Source organism: Xenopus tropicalis, chromosome 7, assembly GCF_000004195.4.
Source record: "Xenopus tropicalis strain Nigerian chromosome 7, UCB_Xtro_10.0, whole genome shotgun sequence".
NCBI lineage: Eukaryota > Metazoa > Chordata > Amphibia > Anura > Pipidae > Xenopus > Xenopus tropicalis.
Genome location: NC_030683.2, coordinates 31,304,054 through 31,319,967, shown reverse-complemented (window position 1 = coordinate 31,319,967; position 15,914 = coordinate 31,304,054). Strand labels below are relative to the sequence as shown.

At 41.2% G+C, this 15,914-nt stretch overlaps 1 protein-coding gene across 3 annotated transcripts in view; it reads left to right on the top strand.

Moving 5' to 3' along the window:
* kcnip2 (Kv channel interacting protein 2) overlaps positions 1-15,914 on the top strand; it is a 238,699-nt gene that overhangs the window by 202,382 nt on the left and 20,403 nt on the right. The window contains exon 2 of one of the 3 annotated variants that reach the window (XM_031906014.1): positions 14,862-14,957. The exons of the other annotated variants lie outside the window; for them this stretch is intronic. Coding sequence (XP_031761874.1) covers positions 14,862-14,957 — 96 coding nt within the window. The remainder of the gene's footprint in view (positions 1-14,861; positions 14,958-15,914) is intronic. 3 annotated transcript variants of the gene reach the window in all.

Genomic DNA, 15,914 nt, shown 5'->3' with positions numbered 1-15,914 from the left:
AAATGAGGTTAAATGGTATCTGTTGTCTGCACTAGGATAAAATGTAAAAAAAAATACATAGTTATCCTGACCAACTTTTCTTTGCTGGTTGTACTTGGACTACTTGGTGACATTTGCAAGAAAACAAAAACATACTGCATACTGGGTGCAATAAATACAAAATCCATAGGAACTGCAATATTTCCCAATGTTCTTAATAACCAACACATCACCAACATTTTTACAGAACATAACTTGACCCCCCCCCATCTTTTCTCAGATATATATGTGCAGGGGTTCTCAGGTCATGGTGGATGGCAGTGTTGGACTAGGGTACCTGGGGCCCAAGGAAGACATGATCCCAAGGGCCCACCAACCTGGCCAGTTCCAAGCTCCCTGCCCACATTTGCTTGGAATTGGCCACCAACAACCCCCAACAACCCCTTCTGCTGATGAGCCTGGGGCAACAAAGCCCACCAGGATTGTACAAAATACCCGTGTGGTTTAGGTAAAGGTAGGTAAAGTTATGCTCCTGAACCCAATCACACCAGCAAATGCATTTCAAGCCTCAAGGTCAGTTTGAAGTTCTAATTGGCTATTACTAATAAACATAAAAGTTTGACAAATGTGATTACAATTTTGTCCTACACACTGTGTGTAATAAACTCATTACCTATCTGATCTTACAATATATTTTGCCCATGGAGCTCATTCATGGGAAGTAACCCATGTGGGTTATTTTACTGATTCAGATTTACCCATGGTTTGTAATTGAAGCTCATAAATGATCAATTATTGGTCCTTTAGCTGTTGGTAAACTGTATCGTCCATAATTTCCTAATAGCTCATGGACAAGCATTGGAAGGAGAACCCTTATCTAAACCGGTTTTAACCCCACCTGCCTTAGCATTTAATGGAGACCCTTCTTGCCTGGGTGCAATGCTTTAGGTGGCCTGATCACGCCTGTAATGGAGAGACTAGGCATTAGTAAGCGTAACCTGGAGGCCTGCAACAAGCATGCAAGTAAATGGTAACGCCGCACTGTTCCAGGCATCCACAGTTCTAGAATGTTCAGCACAATGACTGGAATGCATGAACAATAGTCACCTGTGCCTGAGGGATGTGGGTCAAATGTCCACCACTCAAATTAAAGTTTCTTCTAATGTTTACTGTGTAGAATTGGTTTTCCCTGTAATTTAAGGCTATCAATGTCCTACAACATATATAATTCAGAGAGACCTTTCACAGAAATTCTGTTTGTCGTTATTATTTAGGCAAGTGGTACTTGGATTAAATGTTACTTTTTAGTAAACCTGTAAAGTATAATATGCTGGCAATGTCACAATAAATTCTAAAAATAAACATGTTATTATGTTTAGGCTTCTTATAAACTGGCACACATGGGAACTCCAGCTGATGTAGAACCTCTGCCTCCAAGCATTCCTTGCCAGGAGAATTAGCAAAACCATGTAGGAAATTAATTTTTCCCATATACGGTTCCACCACCAAAACGAGGGGGAGATGGTTCTAGGCTTTAATTGCAATGCAAAGTGCACTGGATAAAAAGCTAGAGACATAGGCCCAAAAGGACCTGGTTGAGCAATGTTGCTTTAGCAGCTTTTTGAATAGTAAGGTAATCTTGGAGGGATCAGGCAAATAGGGTTGAGACAGTTATAATGGATGTAACTTGTATAATCTATATGACGCAACAAATGGATTTTAAAAGATTTTTGTGTCTGCTTGTGTATTTATTTAATAATGTATTTTAAGGAGTTACTCTATGTGGGAGGGTGCGCTTTGGGTCCCACGGGAGAAAAGCGCTTTACAAATGTTTCGTTGTTCGTTTCGTTGTTGAGGGGAGATGATGTCATGAAGGGGTATGTTGGGTATATTAAGATGGTATGTTGTGAAGCCATTTGATCTTGAGACTCCAGGCAAGAGCCAAAGTATAAATTTTGTGGCATGAAGAAATAAAAGTTTATTTTTATCAAAAAATCCCAGGAGTGCGCTGCTACTGTATACCAGCATGTAGTTTGCACTCCATTTATATAAGCCAATTGCCTAGATGCCAGAATACAGTATAAAATCATATAAAAATGCACTCACAGGTCTTGCTAAGTGAAAAGTGGTAATTTATTGAACCAACATTTTTGTCTCAGGGTCAACCTTGAGATAGGTCTCTGCTGAGACCAAAACATTGGTTAAATATATTGCCAGTTTTTTTCACTTTGCAAGACACAGGTAATGCAGTGCAGGGAGTGCAGTTTTATATATAAAACCACCAATACAAAGCATTCTTTTCATTAATAATAGTAATAACAACACAAATTTTGTGTCTAAATTTTGTCTAACTTTTTCAACCTCCCCTTGAACATCCAGCCTTTAGTCAGATCCCCCCTTATCCCATGACAAGGATAAGGTAGCAGAAAGGATAGTGCTATCAGCTGTGCAGCCATCATCCCAAGAACATCTAGTACAGTAAGCTGGGCTTTCAGGCATATCCAGAAGAGTGATCTTCAAACTAAGCCTGCCCCCCCCCCCACCCCGGCCACTACTCAAGTCCCCTCCCTTTGGGGGAAGGCAGCCTCACAGTTTGGGAACCATTGATATATGATAATTTTAACTCTCTCACCATAGCAATAGCACAAGGGCTACCGGAAGGGCTGTTTTAGAACAAACATCATCTTCTAGTGAGCCATAAACTCTCTGCAGTCCCTGCTTTGTGATGGTGACCAGCAAAGGACAGAAACATGAGGTTGCCAAGGGTGCAGATCATTCAGCAATATGCCCATCTTGAGGCAATATCAGGCTGATCCAATAATTGCTGTTATTGCAGACCATTGGGATTAAACACTGCATGAAGGCACATTTGCCCCAAATCTGACAGGAAAATCAAATCTGCCTGATGGCTATCTGCTTAATATTGGTTGGGCAGGACAGTTGGCTGGCACCATACACTGGCCCATAAGCTGCCAACTTGGTCTGGAAGGATCTTTTCAAATAACCAAATTAAACATCCGCTTTATTATAGCAGTTTTATCTCCGGCTAAATCCTTGCTGCAGAGACATTTCTATAGTTTTAGGGTGAGAAGATTAGAATAACCCTATGGTATTATCTAGGTTTTACGAACCTTGAACTTTGGAAAAATAAGGAAATTCTGCTTGTGGCAGATGTGGAGGGATACATGACGCAGTGCTGTCCTTGAGCAGTAGAGCAGCTCCAACAATAGCATGTGGAAAAGCTTTTATCCTCTAAATTCAAGGTTCCTTGGTTTCAGTAATAGTCTACAGCATGTTGGGGGGGGGGAGCAACAGAATAATCAGCTATTGGAAAAGTTAACATCTGTGTGGCTCAAAGCCTCTGGCTGATATTTCATATTTGTTGCGTTATTTTGTTAAATCTAGGTCCTACAATCAGGTTGTTGTTACCTGGCATTTTTCAGGCACCACACAGTGCTGGGTTGCATTGGTTGGACCGCATACTTTCTGGCCCTCAGCGTTTATATGACATTTGCATGGGATTCTCTACACACAAGCCTGCTGTACTTACTGACACTCAACCTGCAGTGGAAACGAAAGGAAAGAGAAATGAAGACTGCAAATTATACCTGGTGAGCTTACCCCACGAAGGGAGGGAGTGCCCCCGAATTGTTGAGCTTGTGTGGTTCGCTGGCATAATAAGTGGGGTAAGCTTCCTGGTATAATTTGCTGCATACTGGCTCTCAGCTTAGACAGGAAGTGGGAAACAGGAACAGGATAATGAATCATAGACAAATGGCAAAATGGTAGGAATGCCCTTAACCAAAATGTCCCCACACTGAAGTTATTAGAAACAGTGCTGCAGTCATAAGCAGCAGGCAAGGAAATGCATGATTCACCCAGATCCCACCTACTTCCCCACAAGCCCTGCACCTTCTGTCACCAAGAAATCACACTTTTGCATCTTGTGGCCCCCCTCTGCTACACAGACCATAAATGCCCCCTCTGCCATAGAGCCTTTAACCTCTGAACCCCTTTTGATGACATCCCCCTTCCTGCCCCCTAGGTTTTGTCATTCAGGTAGCAACTGATCCCTCTGTTTACTTTCTCTCCATAAGGCTAGGGCTGCCCTCTACACCTGGCACCGGATTGCCAATGTGCCGCTAGGAGTAGAAGGTAGTCTGGCCATGGAGGGAGGTGATTTTTTTATGCTTTTGCTTTTGTACTTGCGCCTGGGGTCAAAGTAAAGGACCCCTATAGTCTGTGTCCAGTTACCAAAAGCAACCAATCAGATGTTTATTTTGTAACACGTGACCAGTGAATACTACCTGCGGATAGTTTGTATCGCTACTAGACCTAAACTTTGCAGCTTCTATTACATTTCCCCAATAGATTTTATGTATTTATTTGTGTATCCTTCTGAGCCTCTTATTCATCATCTATAATAACAGATTGTGCAGTATCAGGTTGTGATGTCAGATTGCTGTATCTTTCATTCTCTGTAAATATGAATTGTAAAACCATATAGAAGAATATTAATCTTTAGAAGCCAGGACAGCAAATATATCTATATTTTATGCACCTGCATGATGCTGACCTATTGCACAGTTACGAGTGTATTTGTTGCACGCACATGTGATGAAATGTTTGTGGATTTATCGTCTGTAAATGTCTGACAAAACAACATGCAATTTATCAATGTGATATACGCTGTCTCCGTGACCGGGCGCCCAGTGTCCTGTCATGCGCACTTCTACTGTGTAATGCTTCCATTCATTCATTTTCCCATTCATTGTTCTATTTTTATTCTCATTTATTGTTCAGGCCTTTATTATGTTAAGAATGTGAATACCTGCGAACAAAATATCCCCCTCTTTATACCCTCTTTATTAGTAGCATTTATTTGTCCTTAATTTTTCAATAAGCAGTAAAGTATAAAATGTACTAATGTGAGCGGGAGCTACGATGGACTGCTGCCAAGATAAAATTAAATTGTGGGAAAGTGGGCAGTTTATACAGCAGGTGCAGATCCAACAGAGCCCTGTACTTATCACCTTTCCTATGACTGACAGCAGGGTAGCACTGGGCTGGTGGGACACTGGGAAAAAACCCGGTGGGCCCCGCCGACCCAGCCAGATACATGCCAGCCCCCCCTGTTATCCTCCCTCCCCTGATCATGGCAAAAGTAAGTATGAGGTCCACATAAAACACAGAAAGAAATCGCCAGCGCTAAGTCTAACCCACGCTGTAGTGTTGACCAGCTGCTAGAAACACACTATTGTGCCAGCGCTCGGTCTAACCCACAATCTGGAGTTGACCAGCTGCTAGAAACGATAAAAAGCCATTAATTATACACAAAGAGAAAGAAAGATTGCCAGCGCTTAGTTTGCCTTTAAAAATAATTTTTACAAAAAATGAGGTGTTAGTACCACACTTTGGCCAAAATATGTAAGCTCACGTGCCACGTCAAGGCCCCTCATTGTACGTGAGTCCTACACTGTCTAATGACTTTGAGTCTGTGATGCAATTAAAATAAAGTCCAGCAAACAATGTGACTGAGTAGTAAGACCCTGTTGCACCTACCTTCAGATCAAAAAGGCTCTAGTGGAAAAGCAGGGAGCTTTTAAGCCCCAGCTCATTAGCACACACATGAAAGTGTATGAGGTACACATGCAGGGCGGAGAAGGGTCTGACATTGGGTGGGTGGGGGGGTGAAGGGGCCCCTGGGGTAGCGGCACCAAACATCTCAGTCTGATCCTGACAGACAGTAAGGGCAGGGCTGCCCTGTGTCCACTGGTGCTGCTTCTGCACCTGGCTCTGGATTTTCAGTTGAGTGCTGGGTGAAGAGCAGTCAGGCCTTGGACACAAGGGATTTTTAAATGAGTGCAATAGCATACCTCCCAATATTTGAAAAATGAAAAGAGGGACAAAAAGACTTGGCGTGCGCAGCGCGGCAATTTTTTTGACCACGCCCATTTTGTGACCATGCCCCAATTGCCACACCCCATTTTTTAAAATTCATTTTTAAATGCCCCCATAGAAAGTACCCTCCATACACAATGCCCCCATAGAAAGTGCCCCCAATTGCCCCCATACACAGTGCCCCCCATACACAGTAGCCCTCCTTACACAGTAGCCCCACATAAACAGTGCCCCCCAATTGCCCCATAGAGAGTACCTCCAATAGTAAATTCCCCCCATACACAGTGCCCCCCCATACACAGTGCCCCCATACACAGTAGCCCCCAATTGCCCCATAGAGAGTACCTCCAATAGTAAATGCCCCCCATACACAGTAGCCCCCAATTGCCCCATAGAGAGTACCTCCAATAGTAAATGCCCCCACAGTGACCCCCATAGACGCTGCTGCTTCTTGCGGCTCCTGCTTCTTATTCTGCTCCTTCTGCGGCGGCGACAGGCCCTTTTATAAGGTTGTGTCCCGTGCGTACATATGACGTCACATGTACGCACGGGCGCAACCTTATAAAAGGGCCTGTCGCCGCCGTACGAGGAGCAGAATAAGAAGCAGGAGCCAGAGGACTAGTCAGAGCTGGAGCGCTCGGCTGTAGCCAGCACATCCCGCTGGCCTGGATAGTTTAATGAATGTTCTGCATTTCCGTAATGCGGGACATTCATTTAACAATCCGGGACAGCGGGATGCGCTGTAAAAACCGGGACTGTCCCGCGAAAAGCGGGACAGTTGGGGAGTATGTTCAATAGGGTGCACTTTTGTCCATCCCGGGTCAAAGTACATGAGCCCTAATGTGTTTGACTGCTTTGAGCAGTACTTTGGGGTGGCAGTGCTCTGTCCCATATCATTCTCATTATTTAGGTGAGCATGCAAATGGGATCTATTATTAGTCAGAGCCACAATCTAGCAGGCCCAATCATGTGCAATAAAAATCTCAGGAATAAAATGGTGCTCGCTGCTCTAATTATGTAATACTTATAATTTCCCTTGGAGGAAGGGGAAGTCCAACAAGAAGCAGAACATATGAAGCAGATTAACAGATTAATACACAATTCAGGGTGCCCTTGTACTGCTGAATGTTGAAGTGAAATGATAGCTATTTTATTGTCAGTAAGTCACTCCTGGGCAGAATGAACCCCTTTATAAGCACATCTAGCACCCTGCTACAGAATTTAGCCGCAGTCCAAGGGCTGCCTCTATCAGTAACATATAGTGCCCTTGATTTAGCCATCTGTCTAAGGATTAACAAACTCACGGCTGCCTCCTTTAGTTAGCTCACTACCACTGGGCTACCCTCACAGTCCCAAAAGATGCCCCTATCTTGTAAACTTAGAATATTACATACCCATTCCCAATACTGAACTTCTCTATTAACCATTTCATGTCCTCTTTAATCAAGAGAATTAACCCTGCCCATCTCACAACTTCTCCTATCTCTGCCTCTCCAGCAGGATTTACCTTACCAGTTTTATCTTCTTACAAGTGCCCTTTACATTGTGATCACAGAATTAATGTAGTTTGACTCCAGCTGGCACTCTCTATAATCCCCTCTCTCAGCTAGCAGTCTCTGTAGTCCCGTCTCTCAGCTGGCACTATTTCTAGTCCCCTGTCTCTGGATTTCGCCCCTCAGTTCCACAGCTACCCTGGTACCAAAGCTTATTTACTAGCATAGGCACTTAATGGCACAATTGCAGTTACCCATGTCAACAAATAAGACCGTTGCTTATATTTTATAACTTGTACTAGACTGATCAAAACTAGCAGCTCCTGTTGGTAACTGCACTGGTAATGGAGAGGCCACAAAAGCAGTTTAAAGATACAGTACATTATTTCATGTATTTAATTCCCCTTTTCCAATCACATCTATATTCTCCTTCTTTTAGTCACAGCCATGTTTCATCCCTGTAATGATTATGTGATTCCAGGTATACTTCATCAGAGGCATGCCCCGAAACTTTACATGGCTTGCAACTAATAAACACAAAGGGTTTACCCCACTTATAATTGCCTTGCTGTGCCAGTGTTTATGTATATGAGCCGATTGCTCAGTGTGCACCAGGTAGAATATATTTGGAAGTGCCAGAAAGTGCTGGTGAGTTTTCCATTAATCTTGGTGCAGCAGCCACCAAAAACCTCCTCAACCAGGTGCTCCCACCTCTACACTCCAAACTGACACTTGCTCCCTTCGGAACTTGGAACTGCACCCCCTGAATAATGCGCTTTAGGCAGATTCTGCCTACCACAAGTTCCAGCCCTGATATTTTTAGTATTGAAACCAACAGTTTAAAAAGACACATAGTATAAAAACCATATACAAACAGATGCAGATCAAAAATAGAAAAGGTACCATACCTATGTAGGATGTCTGACTAACAGGATGTCTGACATCTATGTATAAATTTAGCTGGAAAAAAAAACAAAACAGGACTGTTGAGGGCCAGAAACAATTATCATACATCTTAGCTAATCACCCAGGTAACCGGATAAATTCCACTCCTCCACTATTATTATATAACCATTATATTTCAAGGTTTCCAGATGCCAAATTTAACAAGGTTCTCAATCTGCCACTTTACCTGATTATTTGAAACTCTAGGTAAAAAATGCTATGCAGTCGGGGTATCTTTATGATTGGCAATGCCACATTTATGTTTATTCACATGTAGGCATATATGGGAGGCTTGGTGTACTTGTAGCAGGTCCCAAGCACAGCAGAGTGCATAGCATAGCAGAGTGCATAGCAGAGTTAAAGTTTAAAGCTTATTTTTGCCCCCTTGCACTTCTGCTGCAGAAATAGGTGGTAAAGAACTGGATAGGGCATTCTACCATGAGGTAAGACCCTTAGGCAACCCATCTGCCCGGAAAGCAAATACTTGCCAGAAGGACTAGTTACATGATAATGAGTCAACTGGAGACCCAATTCCCCTAGTTAAGAAGAGCACAGCAGTATTCACTGCACTAGCAAACCTGCTAAACCCCACCCCTGAGGAGCAGAGATCTGTTGCTATAGCAACATAATAGCAGGAATCTCCCCATAAAACTGATTTTAGGTGCCATCACTGTCTGCCATTTTTAATGGAAAATTTGAGCACCCCCCACTTGATAGACACTATACCCACCCACTATTAAACGTTCTTGTGGCCAGATATTTGCAGGCCAGTTCCATCATAGGTTGAATAGGTAAGTGAGGCTTCAGAAAGATTTGTTTATATAGGTGCTGCATGTATAGGATACTCTAACTAGCAGAGTGCATAGCCATATTGCCTGCATCACCTTCACACAATTTCAAATACATATTTAAAAACTTTAGATTATTATGGGGTATACTTTCCTTATACTACAACTCATATCTGTATGAAGATCATTCACTTACAAACCCATGGGATTTTTATATCTAAATACCCACAGTACATTGTTAAACATAAATTTTGCCCCAACATTTCTGTTCCCCAGTTCCCTGTGATATAATAAGAGCAAGTGCTGTCCTTAAATCCAAGAGGCAATAAGGAAAATGCATTACATCCAATTTCCTTTTCTTTTTCCTTTTCGTGCATCTTTGGTGAATGTTCTAATCTCCTTACATTCCCAGAAGCCTAAATTCTGACATGACATCTCATTCCAGCCCAGTTGCTAGCTTTAACCGTGCACTAGTGAGAGGAAGCCCAGGAGCAGCAGAGGAAGAATTAAGACTATCCGGTTAGGCGAGGACTTTAACACAACAGTTGGTGACGGGGATTCTATAAAAGCAAACACAGCCCACATTACTGAGGTAATTAGAATCTTATATTAGCTTTGCTGTGACACATGAGCTCATTATCATGTTTATTTGTGTCATAACTAATCCAGTTTTAGACTGAGCCTTTATTGTGCTCTATAGAGAAAGCGTCATTTACAAGTTTAGAAGAGGAGAGAAAAATACCCTATTTAGGGTACATGGATCACATTTGCTCAGGCCTAGTCACCCATAGCAACCATGCTGGAGATAGCTCTTACTGAAATGATTATGGCAGTAGTAGCTAGAGAAATCTACTCTCATAAAATCATAGTAACCAGGGAAGGAATATGGAAGTACTTAGCTGTGTGGTAGGCAGGAATCCTGAATCGCTCTCTTGGGCTGGAATCTAGCTCTGGTAGAACAGTGAAATCTCAATTTCTCCCTGCTCGCTGTAGTCTAAAGGTCGTTAAAATGAGCAAACGAGTATATCTTTCCCCAATATGCTCACCTTATCAGATTGGGCATTATCAGATTGATCACATTGACAATGCATTAAAATGCTCCTCGCCCCAATGGGTTGTTAAAATTATTAAACCTGCCCGACTGACATCTGGCTGTCAGGGCCTGACTGAGGCCCCCTATACCTGTGCTGATAAGCTGTTGACTCTTTACTGTTAGTTGAAAAATAAAAGCAAAGACCTGATTGGTTGCTATTGGCAAGGGCATTTGTGCAGTTTAACATCTACATTATCTCCCCCTATGTAATAAATTGGTTGGTTGCTATAGGTGACTAGAAATGCAGTAAACTGTGCACCTTTTATGATATTTTCCAATATCTTTGTAACATTATGCCAATAATATGATTGCTAATGATTTTTGTCTCAGCAAATGATTTAAATTACCATATTCTACCCCAGCCTGTAATAAATCTAACATTACAATCACTAAAACATACAGAATCAACCTAAATTAATTTTTATTTATTTTTTTTGTGCTTTTCTTTTTTGATTCATTGTTTTAATTAATTTTACCCTTTATTTTCTGCCAAATGGATTTTACTTTTTTCTTTTCATTCAACAAAACTATTATTTTGACACACTGCCATTGATTTTATAGATGCATTTTACAGATTTTTTTTTCTCCTATATATTTGGTAGTTCCTGGGGCTGAGGATGGAATGAAGGGGTCCATATTTTGTTTGGAATCTCAGAGGGGCCCACTGACATATTCATAAATATTTCTAGAAATATATTTTTAGATGTTTTAAGATTTAAATGAAGTTGCTGGGAGTTGCTGGTCAAAAAGAGTAGGATCTTCACATATAGCTTTATAACAGTAACTTTCTCAAGTTTACAGTGTGTATTTTAGGACATTCAGAGGGAAAGTAACTCTGTAGCTTGCACCACCATCTCCCCTGTTAGAGCTCCTTTGTGCTTACACAACCTCAAGCACCCTTCCCAGTTGGGCATTTGTTGGTTGGCTCAATGGTCAGGAGTGCTAGCTCAGTGATCAGCTCTCCTCCCTGCTCTGTGTCAGCTGTCCTGTATCATTTACTCTAAAGGTGGCCATACACGCTAAGATCTGGTCGCTTGGCGAGGATCTTCTCTCGATATCCCCACCTACGGATTAGAATGACGGGTATAGGCGCCGGTCGGTTCAGGGACCGCATCAACGAGCCCATGCGGCCCCCGATCCGACTGATTTTTAAACCTGCCCGATTTCAGGCCAGATGTCAGTCAGGTAGGTCCGTCATTAGTGCCCATACACGGGCCGATAAGCCGCCAAATCGGTCTAAGGGACCGATGTTGGCAGCTAGAATCGGCCTGTGTATGGCAGCCTTAAGACCTGATACAGTGCACAGGTGAGACAATCTATCGAGTGGAAGATGTCCTAAAATGGCCACAGTAGAAGTAGGACCTTCTTCTTAAACTAAAGCCTGGGGTTCATGATGTTATTACATCTTCCATTACCCATAATTTGCTAACCCTCAGTTAACCATTAGAGACAGCAGACCCAGCAGCAGACCCATGCTCTCTGGAGTATGCTGGGCACAGTGAAGATTCTGACCCATGGACAGATAAAAATACCAAATTTATTTAAGGTCTTGGTGTGGGGCCAGAAGCACTGTGTAATAGCAACCCCTAAGTACATTATCCAACATAACACTAATTTCTAGGATAAGAGCAGATGATTATACATTTGCTTGAAGAAAATGCAATAACAGGCAAATGCATATTGATTTTCTGCTATGAGGATGAGAAATAATAACACAGAGTATTAAGTGTCCTTCCAAAATACACACCATGATATTCTCCAGTTTAATTTACAGAATGATGGCTTCCTTTAAGATCAATACAGTAAAACCTTAATTTTACATACCCTGATCTAAAGGTTTCCCTTGTTTTACTTTTTTTGTGGTAGTATGTAATGCATAATGCATTTTATTGGATTTTTTTTTGTCCTCTGAAAAATTAAAAATGGGGTTTCTACTGAATGTATTTACTTATGCAGCAGAGATGATTTACTGACACTTACAGTCGCTGTAACCCAACACTTTACCTTCGTGTTGCAAATCATCTTTCCAATCGTGGTCGCTGTGCTTCCAACATATAAATTGCATGTTGTTGCTTTTTTTAATTTGCTTGCTCATAATCTGCTGCTCTTTTCTGTTGGTGTTTGCAAATGAATGTGCTTGAAAGAAACAAGACGCAACTTGTCATGTATAACTATAATGCTAAACTTCTGCAGAGTGAGAAGACAATGCCTAACCCAATACAACCAAAGGTGTGTTCCATCAGGTTAACACGTAGGTTTTGGTGAATTATGAGGCTAATCAGTATGTTGTCTTCACTATTTCTGAATACATGAGCAGTTTTCATTTCAAGTCTAATGCTTGAGGTTGTTCTTGCATTTATACAGGGTCCCATTGCCATGCCAGAATAGCAGAGGATCTTCCCAGGCCTAAAGGGGTCCCAGTTTTAGATCATTTCTATCATCCCTTTCTTATTTCTTTCATAGGGATATATATTAGTTGTAGAATTTATCACTGTCTCCACTGAGTAATTATCATTCTAGACTTTGGATGTCAGGTTCTCTGGTTGGTCCTAGGAGACCAAGTCCAGTGCTAATTTTATACATTTCCGTATGAACCAGTAGTTGTGACATTATTAGAAGTCACTATGGGGAGTGCAAGAGACAGTCTTTCAGATATGTTGAGAACATGAAAGTTGGCTTGGAGCAGTGGGTGATATTACTCATACTGTTTCTAATTTACAACTATCCAGGACATTTTCATTTCAGTACACACATTATGGTACGATTCAACAGTTTAAAAATACTGCACAGGCACAGACAGCTTTGGGAAGTCATACCAACTGTGCGTTCAACCAACCAAAAGAAGCTGTACTGACTAATCACTGAAGTGATTAAAAAAATCCATCTCTTATATATATATATTTGTCATCACAGATACTGACCTTTAATGAGTTATATAAGGCACCAAAATGTCATTAGGGCAGAAATAAGAAAGAAAGAAATTTTCCAGACCAAAACAGATACAGACTGCTCAAATAAACACACATACAAGCCATTAACTGATTGTGATTTAGTTCACAGCTGCCAATCACTTTGAGCTTACTTGGCTCCTCACTGTCATGCCAACCATAGTGGGCAAAAGCTATTATTGCTGATAACATCCAGACAACACAATGGCTTTGCATTATTATCTCTCATTGGAATGCGATCATCAGATAGCATCTGTACAGTTCCATAACAATCACTGATAAATATGCCAGCATATGTTTTGATTTTTATATAAAGCAGTGGTTTCTAAACTGTATAGCTAATCCTCCAGGTGAAGGCAAGGCTCAGCCTGAAGACCAGTTAGAGTGATAATTGGGCAGGAACATCTTTAAGTCTAGCTTAAATGTAATTACAAAGCAATTAAGTTGAGATTTGGGAAGAAAACTGTATTTGCTTTCCAAGATATTCTTGAAACTGTGGCTGAACCAATGTTTCCCTATATCTGTAACCTTGTTGTGAGCTAAGAAGGCCCTTACCTAAGGTTTGGCAACCACTACTCCTAGCTAACTTAATATATTATATTGCATCCCCCAGGAAATCAATATAGTCGTACCTTAGCAGTTATCATATCAAGCTAAACGGTCATCGCCCTCCTTATTAGTTCCCATAGCTCTTCTATTGTATTATAATCCCTTACAAATACTAGTGAGGCACATGGTCCAGCAGCCCACTGAGATGAACCAAGGCAGGACTGCAAGTTGAATACACCACCAAGAAAAGAAGCTCCTTCCATTTGCCCAAAGCTTACTGACAATTTCCAGGAATGCAGGATACTGTATGAATTCCCCTGTACAAATGGCCCCTTAAATACACAGTTCCGTGAGGTTGAGTGTAACACCCAGACAATTAGTCCCATTAATTTTAATTAAAAATTGATTACATTCTAAAACATGCACTAGGCAGCAAGCCCATGGGAAATTCCACATTATATTTCTGAAATTGGTGATTGTGCATTTGCTACATTATCATTGGCTGCTTCTCCAACAAAGCACTGGTTGTGTTTAACTCTTTTACTTCATGACAAGTTGCTCTGTGTTTCATAGTTCTGGGCACTAAATGATTTTCATTGTACTAAATGCATTGAAAAGAGGCAAACTGGTAAAATACATTATAGAACAGTTATGTTATGTAAGTTGATAACTGAACATGTTTACAGACTTTTTTTTACCCAAATGAATCCAATATTATGACTATGTGACTGCTTATTTAACATCATTGCCGCCCAGTGTGTTTGAAAGCATATATAGGTATGGGACCTGTTATCCAGAATGCTTGGGACCTAGGGTATTCCGAATAAGGGGTCTTTCCATAATTTAGATCTCCATATCTTAAGTCCACTAAAAAATCATTAAAACATTAATTAAACCCAATAAGATTCTTTTGCATTCAATAAGGATTAATTATATCTTAATTTGGATCAAGTACAAGGTACTGTTTTATTATTAGAAAATTAATGAAATCAGTTTTAAAAAGTAAAATTATTTGTGTGTAATGGAGTCTATAGAAGGTGGCCTTTCCGTAATTTGGAACTTTCTGGGTTACCGGATAACAGATCCCATACCTGTACTAGTTTCTGGCACAGTTTGGAATGCGGATTTCTTCTTTAATATTTTGTTTTGTTCTGCTGAATTTCAGGCAACCTGCCCAGTCAAAATAAAAAAGCTTTTAAACAGCGCTTCCTCAAACTCTTGCCTTGCTGCGGTCCCGAATCCACCCCCTCAGTCAGTGAAAGCAAGTGACCTTTTTCCTTCTGACTTTTTTATGTGATGTGCTTGTGTAACATGTCCAATGTGTTTGATTACATGATAGGAACAGCAAAGCATTTTGTACGCACATACTTCAGCTTCTAAGCCGCTGTATTCTGCTATTCGCCTAGAGTAGAGTCTTTTGGCAGGAGTATTTCAATATTTTCAGTTCACTCTGACATATAACATCATCCTGGTTAAAATGTATTTGAAGAAGTTATCAAGCATATCTGGTCCTGCTGCTAATTTGCTTCAAGGAATATCATTAATGTAAGAACAGGCACAACATATGCATCTAGACTAGTAACCCATGGCAAACTAAGCTTTGCTTTCAACCAGCAGCCCAGTCAGTGCTACCTGCTAATTGGTTGCTGTGGGATAGTAAAAATGGTCACAGCTTCAACCAACTGTTATAAGTTCTGGAAATAAAATTGCCAAACCAGCATACCACGTTACTGTAAATCCCATATAGTGTTTCTATTTAACTCTGGTCATGTTTGTCATAGACTGGAAACTCCCTGCATGGTTGCATTTCTTGGGAAAAGTGTCTCCTGACTTAAGCATTGACCACTATTAAGGGGGCAGGTTATGGTCATGAACTTTACCAGGGATCCTCAACCTTTCTTACTTTTGAGCCACACTCAGAATTAAAAATTTTGGTGAGCCACACAAGCATGAAAAAACAGGTCTTTGGGATGTCAATTAAGGACAGTGTCTATTTTGTAGCCCCATGTGCACTGCTAGCCTGCAGGAGGGGTGTTCTTTAATGGAAACTGTGTTTCTGTACTCCCAAAACTTGCCTCCAAGCCAGAAATGTAAAAATGGGCACCTACTTTGAGACCACTGGGAGCAACATCAAAGGGGGTGGTAGGCAACATGTTGCTCACGAACCACTGGTTGGGGATCACTGCTCTATACCATGTCAAGGTAAAGCCCTGAGCAC